The sequence below is a fragment of the Mauremys reevesii genome, linkage group 16 (genome assembly GCF_016161935.1).
Source record: "Mauremys reevesii isolate NIE-2019 linkage group 16, ASM1616193v1, whole genome shotgun sequence".
NCBI classification, from domain to species: Eukaryota; Metazoa; Chordata; order Testudines; family Geoemydidae; genus Mauremys; species Mauremys reevesii.
This window is the reverse complement of record NC_052638.1, coordinates 4276866-4288957: the sequence shown is the minus strand read 5'-3', so window position 1 is coordinate 4288957 and position 12092 is coordinate 4276866. Positions and strand designations below refer to the sequence as shown.

Here is a 12092-nt window from a genome sequence, read left to right as displayed (position 1 = left end):
CGCCCAAAATTGGCAAAGTTTGAAAAATTTCAACCAGCTCTATCACTATTAAAACTTTCTAGCCATTTTCTCCCTCAAATGCATTTACTTTACAAACCATAACATGTGAAGCCGGGGGGTATTACTATCCCCATTTTACAGATGGGGAAGTAGAGGCACAAAGAAGTGAAATGACTTGACCAAGATCACACAGGAAAGTGCAGTGGCAGAGTAGGGAACAGAACACAGGTCTCCTGACTCCAAGTCCTATACTTTAATAGACAGTGAATCTTTCTCAACCTAACTGGCACAAAGGGCTATTAGTTACAGAGTAAATCCTGCCAGCCTTACTGATCTGAGGCATCCCATTAAAGTCAATGGGGCTACTTGCATGAGAAAAACAAGCAAGAAAGAAAATGTTTCCTGCATATGCACTAGGCTAGGATCCTGCATAGCTCAGGTGCAAAGTGTTTTCTGTCCTCTCTGCTATAAAAACAGTCGACAGGTTCCCAATCTAGCCTGTTTGTTCCTGTTTAAACCTGGCATTTCTCTAAGGTTATGATCAGTTTCTACAACGTAGATGGTGTTTGGGAAACTAAATGTATTTATCTCAAGCAGCGATAGTGTCATTCCAGCCAATAAATCAGAGTGTGTGGCACTGTCATAGGTTTCTCCCCCACTTGGAGCTGTTGGGTTCACAAGATGGGGACCTGCATGGACTCTAAACTAAAATCCTAGTTTAGATCTGGTTCTCGCTGCCACCAGTTACGTTTTAAGTGAGTAACACATTACCTATTCCCCAAGCTTCCCCTGGGGAACCCAGATTCAAGCCCCTTGAATCTCATCAGAGAGAGAGAAACAGCCAGTTCCCCTCCAGCCTGCTCCAGAGAGATTACACACCGAGTCAAATCCTTGACTCAACACAAAGAGGGACTCATCTCCCCCTCCCCTTCCCTAGTCCTGGAGAGAGATACCTTGATTCAAACTCCTTGAATCTCTATGCACAGGGAAGCAGCCCACTTCCCCCCTCCCTCTCTCCTAGCCACTCTGGAGAGATACACACCGATTCAACTCTGTGAATCACCCTCAGGAGGAACTCACTCTTCCCCCCTCCCCTTCCCTTGAATCTCCACAAGAGAAGAAATTAACCAAGTCCAAAGAAAAGAAAAGAATTTATTAAAAGAACAAAAAAAGAAAGTACACTATCTCTGTCATACCAGGATGCAAAAATACAGGGTCTAACTTATAAAAACTGGAGAGACTTCTCCTCCCTCCTCCTCAGCATAATCAAAGTAACAGCAAACAGGAATAAAGAATTTCTCCAGCAAACACACAATTGCAAATGTAGAAATCAAATTATAAGACTAATCCGCCTTTCTAATTAATACTCACTATTGGATAGTAGGAACTACTCCAGGAGAACTTGGAGACATGTCTGGCCTCTCTTAGATCCAAAGAGAGAACACAGAGCCAACAAGGAACACAGACAAAGGCTTCCCTCCACAGAGATTTGAAATTATCCTGTCCCTTGATTGGTCCTCTGGTCAGGTGTTTCTCAGGTTACTGAGCTTGTTAACCCTTTCCAGGTAAAAGAGACCTTAACCCTGATCTGTTTATTTATGACAGGCACCAAACCGAATGCAGAGAGACAGCTGGGACAACTGGATAGCACCAAATTAAACCTGAATGTTGAGTTCTAACAGCTCATTCGCATGGGCTACATCAGTGGTTCTCAAACTATAGGTTGGGACCCCAAAGTGGGTCGTGACCCCATTTTAATGGGGTTGCCAGGGCTGGCTTAGACTTGCAGGGCCCGAGGGCGTGGGCTTTGGCCCCCCGGCCTGGAGCAGTGGGGCTTTGTCTTTGCACTCCCCACCCCCAGGGTGGCAGGACTTAGATGGCCTCAGGCTTCTGTCCCCCCTCCTGGGGTCCTGTAGTAATTTTTGTTGTCAGAAGGGGGTCGAGGCACAATGAAGTCTCGGAAGTCTGCGGTTCTGCAACATTGCTGGCTGTGGGGAATAGAGAATAGGGATGAACAAGTAGGAGTGGGGTGGGAAAATTGCTTCCCATCATCAGATATCTTGCAGGATAGGGGATGAAGATGCAGGAATCTGGCTGCAGAGATGAGTGGGACTGAACTGCTCTGTGTATGAGAGTTACATTTCCTAACACAGCAGTTGCTTAAGAATGTCTCCAAATCCTTATGAATACAGAGGGAAATGCAACAGGCAAGAATGGAGATGCGTTAACACAACAGTTCATATATCCATAGTGGGGAGAGCAGAGTTGGACCTGAAGGGAAAGTAGGAAACTACAGTTTCTCTTGTCAACCTAATTTAAAGTATAGTGGGGCAGAACCTCAACTGGTATAAGCTGTCATTGCTCCAGTGAAGGACTAGGAGTCTAGTCTAGTCCTGAAAGGACCTGGTATAACAGACTGCCGTGTCATGACAACGTTAGGTATAGAACTGATACTTTTGAGAGGTTGTCGTGACTCCCCCAGTACTGATGGACTCATGGTAACCAAGGCACCTAGCTATACTGGTGTAAGGGAACAAAAAATAATCTCCACAACATTTTAAAAAAGTCTTTGAATCTTTCCTAAATCAGATGCATAGAGAGCTCACATAATGGAGTGGGGCAGTGGTTTTACTGGCATTCATGTGTGATCATCTGGAACCCAGCTCGTGGCCTCAGCATTGCCAGCTATGGCACCATCCCACACTTAACTGCTCTTGCGGTTTATCTACACTCCAGCTGGGAGGTGTAATTTCCAGCTCAAGGAGACACCCCCGGCTTAGCTAGTATGGTAAAAATAGAAGTGTCGCCACCATGGCTGGCCGCCCTAAGTAGGATCCTGGCCAAGACAAAAAGTAGGTACTCAGGGCAGCTAACCCCTCCCACTGCTTGCACCGCCGCAGCTGCACATGTTTAGCATGGTAGCTCAATCACAGCTAGTGCAGATATGTCTACTGCAGCTGGGAATGACACCTTACAGCTCCAGCACAGACATGCCCTGAGTGTCGCTTGGTGTAGACACGCTTGGTGTAGAATGGACATAATGATAAGGACATAACGATCCTTATCTACCCACAGCTACAGCAGGACAGTAAGAAATAATTAATTAATGCTTCTAAAGGAGGTTGACCATGTAAAACACTATTGAAGGCGAAATCCTAACCCCACTGAAGTCAATTGCAAAACTCCCATTGACTTCAAAGGGGCCAGGATTTCACACACAGTCTTTGCACACGTTTGTGTATATACGCACACACACGCGCACACACCCCATATCCTTTCAAACAGTCATTTGGCTGACTATCTATTAAATGCCAGCAGTCAATGCTTTACCTTCTCCACTCGGAAAGTGATCTCTTTGGAGGAGAGGTGCAGAATGGGTGCGATGAATTCACATGTGACGTCCACTTGCATTATCCGTTCCTTCCCAGACTGCTTCCCTATAATGGCATGGCAAATCAATCGTTCCTTCACTACCTGTGCAGGAAACAGTCACAGCACATTGTCAGTGCAACACTAGCAGCAGTACTGAGATACATATTGGCTGCTGGTACAAAGCCAATGGGTTCCACGTGCACAAACAGCAGCCTGTTACCTATTCTTGGCACTCACTGGGCACCATAGCCTATAGTCATAAAGATGTATAAATTTCCTGTGTTTCTTTATACTGCACTCTGTTTTTTCAATACTAACATTTCCATAATACCATGTATTCTACAACTCCTGATGAACACACTTCTGTGTTAATTAAAGCATCAAATTAATATTTTTATGATATTAATATTAATATTTTTATGATCTATCCCTTTGCCAAGCACAACACTTTTATAAAACTGGAGGGAATCATTTTTTTAAAAAATAGGTGCTATATTAAGGAAAATAGATAAAAAAGGAATCCTGATGCCAGCAAACCTGCCCTCAAAACCATCATAGAAATTATAGGCAGAAAGGACCCTATAATCCAGTCAGCTCTTTTCCTTGTCAATGCAAGATTCCTTCCTCCTCTATGTTTGTGTTTGTCTGATCCAGTTTTAAAAGTCCTCTGCATTGGGGCTTGCAACACATTGCTTGGGAGTCAACTGACCAACACAACAACTCTCACGTCAGGAGATTTTACACCTGAGTCACCTTACACAAGAACATAAGAACAGTCATAGTGGGTCAGACCAAAGGTCCATCTAGCTTAGTATCCTGTCTTCCAAAAGTGGCCAATGCCAGGTACCCCAGAGGGAATGAACAGAACTGGTATCATCAAGTGATCCATCTCCTGTCGCCCATTCCCAGCTTCTGGCAAACAGAGGCTAGGGACACCATCCCTGTCCATTCTGGTTGATAGTCATTTGTCCATGAACTAATCTAGTTCTTTTTTGAACCCTGTTATAGTCTTGGCCTTCACAACATCCTCTGGCAAAGAGTTCCACAGACTGACTGTGCTTTGTGTGAAAAAATACTTTCTTTTGTTTGTTTTAAACCTGCTGCCTGTTAATTTCATTTGGTGACCCCTAGTTCTTGTGTTATGAGAAGGAGTAAATAACACTTCCTTATTCAATTTTTCTATGCCATTCATGATTTTATAGATCTCTAGCGTTTCCCCCCTTAATCATCTCTTTCCCAAGCTGAAAAGTCCCAGTCTTATTAATCTCTCCTCATATGGAAGCCGTTCCATACCCCTAATCATTTTTGTTGCCCTTTTCTGAATCTTTTCCAATTCCAATATATCTTTTTTGAGATGGGGGGACCACATCTGCATGTAGTATTCAAGATGTGGAAGTACCATGGATTTATATAGAGGCAACATGATATTTTCTGTCTTATTATCTATCCCTTTCTTAATGATTCCCAACATTCTGTTCACTTTTTTGAATGAATGTTTTCACAGAACTATCCACAATGACTCCAAGATCTTTCTTGAATGGTAAAAGCTAATTTAGACCCCAGCATTTTATATGTATAGTTGGGATTATGTTTTCCAATGTGCATCACTTTGCATTTATCAACAGAGAATTTCATCTGCCATTTTGTTGCCCAGTCACCCAGTTTTGTGAGATCCTTTTGTAGCAGTTCACAGTCTGCCTGGGACTTAACTATCTTGAGTAGTTTTGTATCATCTGCAAATCTTCTTCAATTTCATCCCATTACTCCTAAGCTATCCCATCTAGTGCTATAACAACACATTTTCCTCCTTCCCTGGAGTTTGGCACCCTCCCGGTACTTGCTAAAGTTGTCACATAACCAAGCTATGTACGCAGAGCTCTTCTCAGTCTTGAGACAAGCCTGCAGAGCTGCCGGGCAGTGAACACCTACATGCTGCCACCCAGCAGCATCTATAACCAGCTCATGCTCCACTACCCATGCTTGCTGCAGGCACAGACCATGGAAAGTCCTGCCTCGAGGGGTCTGAGAGGCAGCAGCCTCATGACTTCTGATTGGCTCCCCACCCTAGGTAAACCCAAGGGATGGTCCACAAAGTGTCTAGGCAACAGTGTGGATCTCCTGCAGCTGCCATGATCATTCCTGTTCTTGAATTCCCGTCTTTGACCTTGGCTTGATTTGGATCTCGCCTCCTGACCTGGACACTGGTCCCTGGTATTGACCCCAGCCTGGAATTTGACCATGAACTCCTCTGCTACTCTCAGCCCCAGGTTTCACCTGGCTCTGACCCTTGGTTCCAACTGCCCTTGTCAGGATCCTGACAGCAAGTCAGTCCCTCTAGCCTCCTGATCGTTTGATTCTCTTCTTTAGGCCCAATCCAATTTGTCGACATCTATCAGGTAACGAGGTGCCCATAACTGAATAGGATACCTCAGTAGCAGTCCTAACAGAACCATACAGTGACCAGAATCTCTGCTACCTGGAAAAAGCCATGCAGAAAAGCCACCAATTGGGTGGCGTACATAGCTTGGTTATGTGACAACTTTAGCAAGTACCGGGAGGGTGCCAAACTCCAGGGACGGAGGAAAATGTGTTGTTATAGCACTAGATGGGATAGCTTAGGAGAGAGATGAATGAAGAAGAAGAAGAAGATTTGCAGATGATACAAAACTACTCAAGATAGTTAAGTCCCAGGCAGACTGTGAACTGCTACAAAAGGATCTCACAAAACTGGGTGACTGGGCAACAAAATGGCAGATGAAATTCTCTGTTGATAAATGCAAAAAGCCACCAATTGGGACAGACTCTGGACAGTGTCTCATCCCTATGACATAGCATAAGATTTCCACCCCACTAAGCTCATAGACCATTGGGGATCTGCCAGAGGGAAGGGCAACCACATTGACATCCCTCTGTCTCTGCTATGCTGTCTATTCCCCTGACATGCCATAGCCCAGGAGGGAACAGAAAACTTCGACGGAGAGTGTCAGCTAGCTGGTGAGTACTCCAGAAACCCCTCTCCTCCAGGAGCATTCCAAAGCACTGACATCAGGGACAACACAAGCTAAGAAACATTCCCTCTGCATTTCTCTGCACAGCTATGGCCTGTAGTTCTGAGGCAGGAGAATCCAGAACAGCTAGACTGGCAACCCCCCTCTTCTCCCTCCCTGCCTGTTAAACCAGAACCCTGCGGAAGGACTTCCATCGGGCTAAGGAGAGGAGAGGCGCAAGCTTCACTTCCACTTCTGAGTCCTCCCCAAGCCTCACACCAATGGTGCAAGGAAGGAAAGGGGAGTGTGGGGTCAGTGGAAAGGGATGATTAGGTCCCTGTGCTGTAATGTGCATACCCACAGCCCTGAACTTTGCTGTCCATTATCACACCTAGGTCTCTTTCAGCATTCCCGGTTTCCCCCCGTTAGCCTGTTGGAACCTGGGTTTGGTGCCTTTCACAGCATGCTGCACTGCTATACTTGATGTCCCATGCTGTCCCTGGGACAGAAGGGCAGGGCATACTGGGATGGAAAATATTGATGAGAAACAAGCTGTCAAATATAATGATCTGTGGGAACAGCCTCTTAGAGTGGAAGAGATCACTCTGCGTTCTTTAAAAACAATGCATTAGGTCTAACGTTTCCCGACAGGACACAGCATGTTAAATGGACATTTTAAAAATTTCTTTATAAATATAAGTAATGCCTGTGTTCGAGGTTACTCCCCCCGTTACATAGCTGTGTTTTGGATTATTCCCCGCTCCCGTTATATTACCTTGCATTTTTCTAATTACTTTCTGCCCGTGATCCTAGTCTCTCCAGACACTGCAATATTATTTCTTCAGACTCCCCTTGTGCCTCAGCACATGACTCCCTGTAACTTGTTGCTTGCCCCAGAAGTCAGCTGGTATTTTGGCATTTGAATGTTGGGTTTATGGTAGCTATAGTAACAAGAAAAGCCTTAGCGACTAATAATGCCCAAGCAAGAAAAGCAACTGGTGCTACCATGGTAACTTGTGGCATTACAGCAATTCTTGAAAGAAATTGATCATTTTCTAAGATAAATGTCAAGGGACCAGCCTAAGAAATACCAGTGGCAACAATCTAATCGAAACGCTGCAGCTCTTGCAGTCCTTTACCTTAGGGGTGTCAGAGGAGCCTTCCAGCATCATATCCATGCTCTTGCCTGGAATCAGCTCCATCCTTAATGGATAAAGCTTAAACACCGGAGAGGGGGTCTCTGGTCTCTGGGGGCAGTTCTTGCCCTTGGCATTACCGATAGCAGGGAAATGGTTACGCTGGCGAAATGGAGGGAAACCTTCTGTCATCCAGTAAAGCTGATGGGTTCGTCGTCCACGGTTGGTTATCCTGAAGCAATAGCAGCAGGGATCCAAACTAGAAGAACAGCAGAATGGAGGCAGATTGAAAAGGTTACTGATGGTGGCGTGTCTCTACCAAGAGAGAGCAAAAGGTCATGTATTTAACTGGGAAGCTACTAGAGAAATGTATAAAACATGAAATTTGCCAATACCGTGTGTGTGTGTGTGTGTGTGTGTGTGCGTGTAGGGGTGATCACTAGCAGCCAGCACAGATTTACCAAGAACAAAGCATGCCAAACCAGCTGGATTTCCTTCTTTGACAGGGTAACTGGTTTGGTGGATAGGAGGAATGCGGTGGACATAATATACCCAGACTTCAGCAAGGCTTTTGACACAGTCCCACATGACATTCTGATAAGTTAGCTGGAGAAATGCGGGTTTGGTGGAACTCCCATTAAGTGGATACATAATTGATTAAACAACCACAAACAAAGAGTAACTATTAATGGAATGATTTCAGGTTGGAGGGAGGTCTCAAGTGGGGTTCCACAGGGATCTGTTCTGGGTCCAGTGTTGTTTAACATCTGTATTAATGACCAGGATGTAGGAATAGAGAGCAGACTGATCAAATGCGCAGATGACACAAAGTGCTGCCAACACTTTGGAGGATAAAGCTAAAATTTAGAGGGATCTTGATATATTGGAGAACTGGGCTAAAGACAAAAAAATGAAATTCAACAAAGGCAAATGTAACATGCTAAACTTAGGGAAGAAAAACCAAATGCACAAATACAGAATGGGGATAACTGGCTTGGCAGCAGCACTGCTGAGAAGGATCTGGGAGTTGTGGTGGATCACAACCTCAACATGAGTCAGCAATGTGATGCTGTGGCAAAAAAAGCAATTGCAATTTTGGTTGCATGAACAGAGGCATAGCATGGGAGTGATAGTACTGCTCTACTCAGCATTGGTTAGGCCTCAGCTGGAGTAGTGTGTCCAGTTTTGGTCACCAATGCATAGAAAGGATGTGGAGAAACTGGAAAGGATCCAGAGGTGAGCGACAAAGATGCTCGAAGGGCTGGAATGCAAGTCATATGAGCAAAGGCTGAAGGAACAGGGTAGGTTTGGTTTGGAAAAGGGGAGATTAAGGAAGGACATGATAGCTGTCTTCAAATACTGAAAGGCTGCTATAACAAAGATGGAGAAACATTGTTCTCTCTTGCCCCAGAGAGCAGGACAAGAGTCAATGGATTCAAACTACAGCACAGCAGATTTAGATTAACTCTCAGGAAAAGCTTCCTATCTGTAAGAGCAGTCAGCCAATGGAACAGACTGCCTAGAGAGGTTGTGGGAGCTTCTTCACTGGAGGTTTTCAAAAGGTTGGTTTAGACTCAACAAATCTTGCATCTTGGCAAGGCGTTAGACTAGCTGACCCTTGCGGTCCCTTCTAACCCCGTGATTCTATGATTGCTGGAACGCACTGCACCCACAGCATTAACGCTAACTCTTAACAGAATGCCATGTTGTGACATCCAAAGAAATTTGTAAAAGCAGCAAAGACTGTGGCACCTTATAGACTAACAGACGTATTGGAGCATGAGCTTTCGTGGGTGAATACCCACTTCGTCAGATGCATCCGACGAAGTGGGTATTCACCCACAAAAGCTCATGCTCCACTATATCTGTTAGTCTATAAGGTGCCACAGGACTCTTTGCTGCTTTTACAGATTCAGACTAACACGGCTACCCCTCTGATACAAAGAGATTTGTGTGGCTTGAAGCGATGGCTAACACAAAATACTTTTTAAAGAGCCACTCTCTGCTAAATGGCCCCCAGTTTATGGAGCTCCTCCTGCAGCTGGCTACCTAACAAACTGCAATAAAGAATCATGGCTGGCTTCAGGCACCAGCGCAGGAAGCAGGTACTTGGGGCGGCCAATGGAAAGGGGCAGCACGTCCGGGTCTTCGGCAGCAATTCAGTGGCGGGTTCCTCGGTCCCTCTCAGAGGGAAGGGCCGGCTGCCGAATTGCTGCCGAAGAATGAAGCAGCCCGGTAGAGCTGCCACCGAAGCGCTGCCAATCGCAGCTTTATCTTTTTTTTTTTCTTTGCCGCTTGGGGCGGCAAAAAAGCTGGAGCCGGCCCTGTAAAGAATGAAACAGAAAGGACCAAATCTCAGCATTTGCTGTAATTATGCTTCTCCTTACCTTTATCTCTATAATATCCTCTATGTATCTGCGCAAAGCTAGTCCCCAGAGTCCCACAAAGTGAGCTGGGTTATACTGGCCATGGCAAGAGGGGCAAGCAAGTCCCCAGCCCTGCTGTCTGTTACAACTTCCCTTTAGTGGAGCCGCTGGGCACAGGTGGTGGCTCGGGCTAGGCACATGAGTACAGTCCTGCCTGCCCCCCGGTATGAGCAGCTAGCTCGAGCCACTGTGGCCAGACTGCTGTTTTTAGTGCACTAGATCAATCAGATTGTAGACACCTCCCAGCTGCAGTGTAGCTACATAAATATCCATCTACATTTTACAAAATAAACCTTGGAGGACTGGAGGGGAAATACTGACACTGTCCCAACATGGCCCCGAAAAGACCGAATCCTGTCTGTGATTCCTCTCATTAAGATCTCTGCACTGCCAAGCCAATGGAGCTTGACAAACCCCCAAGCCTACGGGAACTGGCTGAGATAACTGGATTCATGCACGACCTCCAGGGATTTCAGACTAAAGGAAAGAAAGGGCACTGGGTGGCCTGCATCCCACAACTCCATTCCCTAGAGAAGTTAAAGCTTTTTTTGCTGCTAAAGAGATCCTCTTTCATTGCAATGAGAAAACACCATGTGCATCGGTATTTGACCATCTGGGTAGACTGTCACCCTTCTCTTCAGCTGCTACAGATTAACGGCCTGCTCCAGATAGGAGCTGAGTGCCTCTAACTTCTATCCCACCAGGAGGTGCTCACCACCTAGCAGGACTGGGCTCTGGGGCTGTTCCCACTGAGGAGAGGGGGGTAAGTGTGCTACAAGAACTAGACAGAGTCAATATTTTTCCCATTAACTGTAGTGAGCACAGGGCCGGGCCCTGTCTGCTGTCAGACTGCAGTGACCAGAGCTAACATGAAATGAATAGTCAATGAGACATTGATTCCATTATGCACACAAACATCAAGTGTAAGGTAGTCATTATTTCACTGTATACTAATATAAGCATGACTGGCAGAGGAATTGTTCGTGGCACAGTTACTGTCTTGTTTTGGAGGCAAAGAATATGCAGCCAATGAAAAGTGGGTATAACATACCTGGCTAAATACAAAAACAGAATTTACACCATATTCCAAGTTAGTCTGTGAAAGAAAATGTTAAAAATGCATTTGAAGCATACAATGGCTATGTGAAATATGCCATCTCGTGCAATGTGCAATGACAGACCTGAACTTTAAATCAAGTTCTGTACAGATGCCTAATTTCTGGTTCAGTAAAAGCCAAATTCATCTTACTACCTATGCCCCATTTCACTTTATTCAGTTGCAGTTTTGCAGCTAGTTGCAATGGTGGCTTAACCCCAGGATGATGCTGCGGGATAGGAGGAGAAAGACTGTCAGAAGAACATGAACTGAGTAATGCTGCCAACATCTTATCGCTATGCATTCAATCTGGCCATCAGGACATGGCTGATCAACCATCAGGAATAGCCATGGAAACAGTGCTGGACAAACCAAAGCATTTATGGAGCTTATAGTTAAGGCCGCAAGTTTGTCCCAGAGGTCACAGAAGTCACGGACTCCATGACTTTCCAAGACCTCCATGATTTCTGCAGCCACCGCTACACCTGGCCCTGGGGCAGCACAGGCAGCCTCTGGGCCAGTCGCACCAGCCGCTGCGGGGGAAGTCTCGGAGCACTATGGCCCCTTCCCCCAGAAGCAGCAGGAGTTTGGGTGTGGGAGGGGGCAGGGGGTTGGGGCAATGGGCAGGGTGAGGCAGGCTCTGGGCAGTGCTTACCTCAGGGGGCTCCCCAGAAGCAGCAATATACCCCTTGCTCAGCTACTAGGCAGAGGCATGGCCAGGTAACTCTACATGCTGCCTCCGCCTGCAGGCACCACCCCCACAGCTCCCATTGGCAGCTCCCATTGGTTCCTGGCTAATGGGAGCTGTGGAGCCGGCGGTCTGGCCAGAGGCAGCACACAGAGCTGCCTGGCCATGCCTCTGCCTAAGAGCTAAGCAAGGGGGATGTCGCTGCTTCCGGCGAGACGCGGAGCCGGATAGGGAGCCTGCCAGTCCCGCCAGCATCAATGGGGGTCCCGGGCTGCACTAGGGTTGCCAGGCATCTGGTTTTCAACCAGAACGCTTGATCGAAAAGGGACCCTGGCGGCTCTGGTCAGCACCACTGACCGGGCCATTAAATATCCGGTCGGTGGCACA

The 12092-nt window shown here is 46.3% G+C and overlaps 1 protein-coding gene across 1 annotated transcript in view; it reads right to left on the bottom strand.

The window, feature by feature from the left end:
• Positions 1–12092, bottom strand: part of HYDIN (HYDIN axonemal central pair apparatus protein) — a 399212-nt gene that overhangs the window by 172102 nt on the left and 215018 nt on the right. The window contains exons 21-22 of the mRNA XM_039503100.1: positions 7499–7754; positions 3331–3474 (exon numbers count right to left, since the gene is read on the bottom strand). Coding sequence (XP_039359034.1) covers positions 3331–3474; positions 7499–7754 — 400 coding nt within the window. The remainder of the gene's footprint in view (positions 1–3330; positions 3475–7498; positions 7755–12092) is intronic.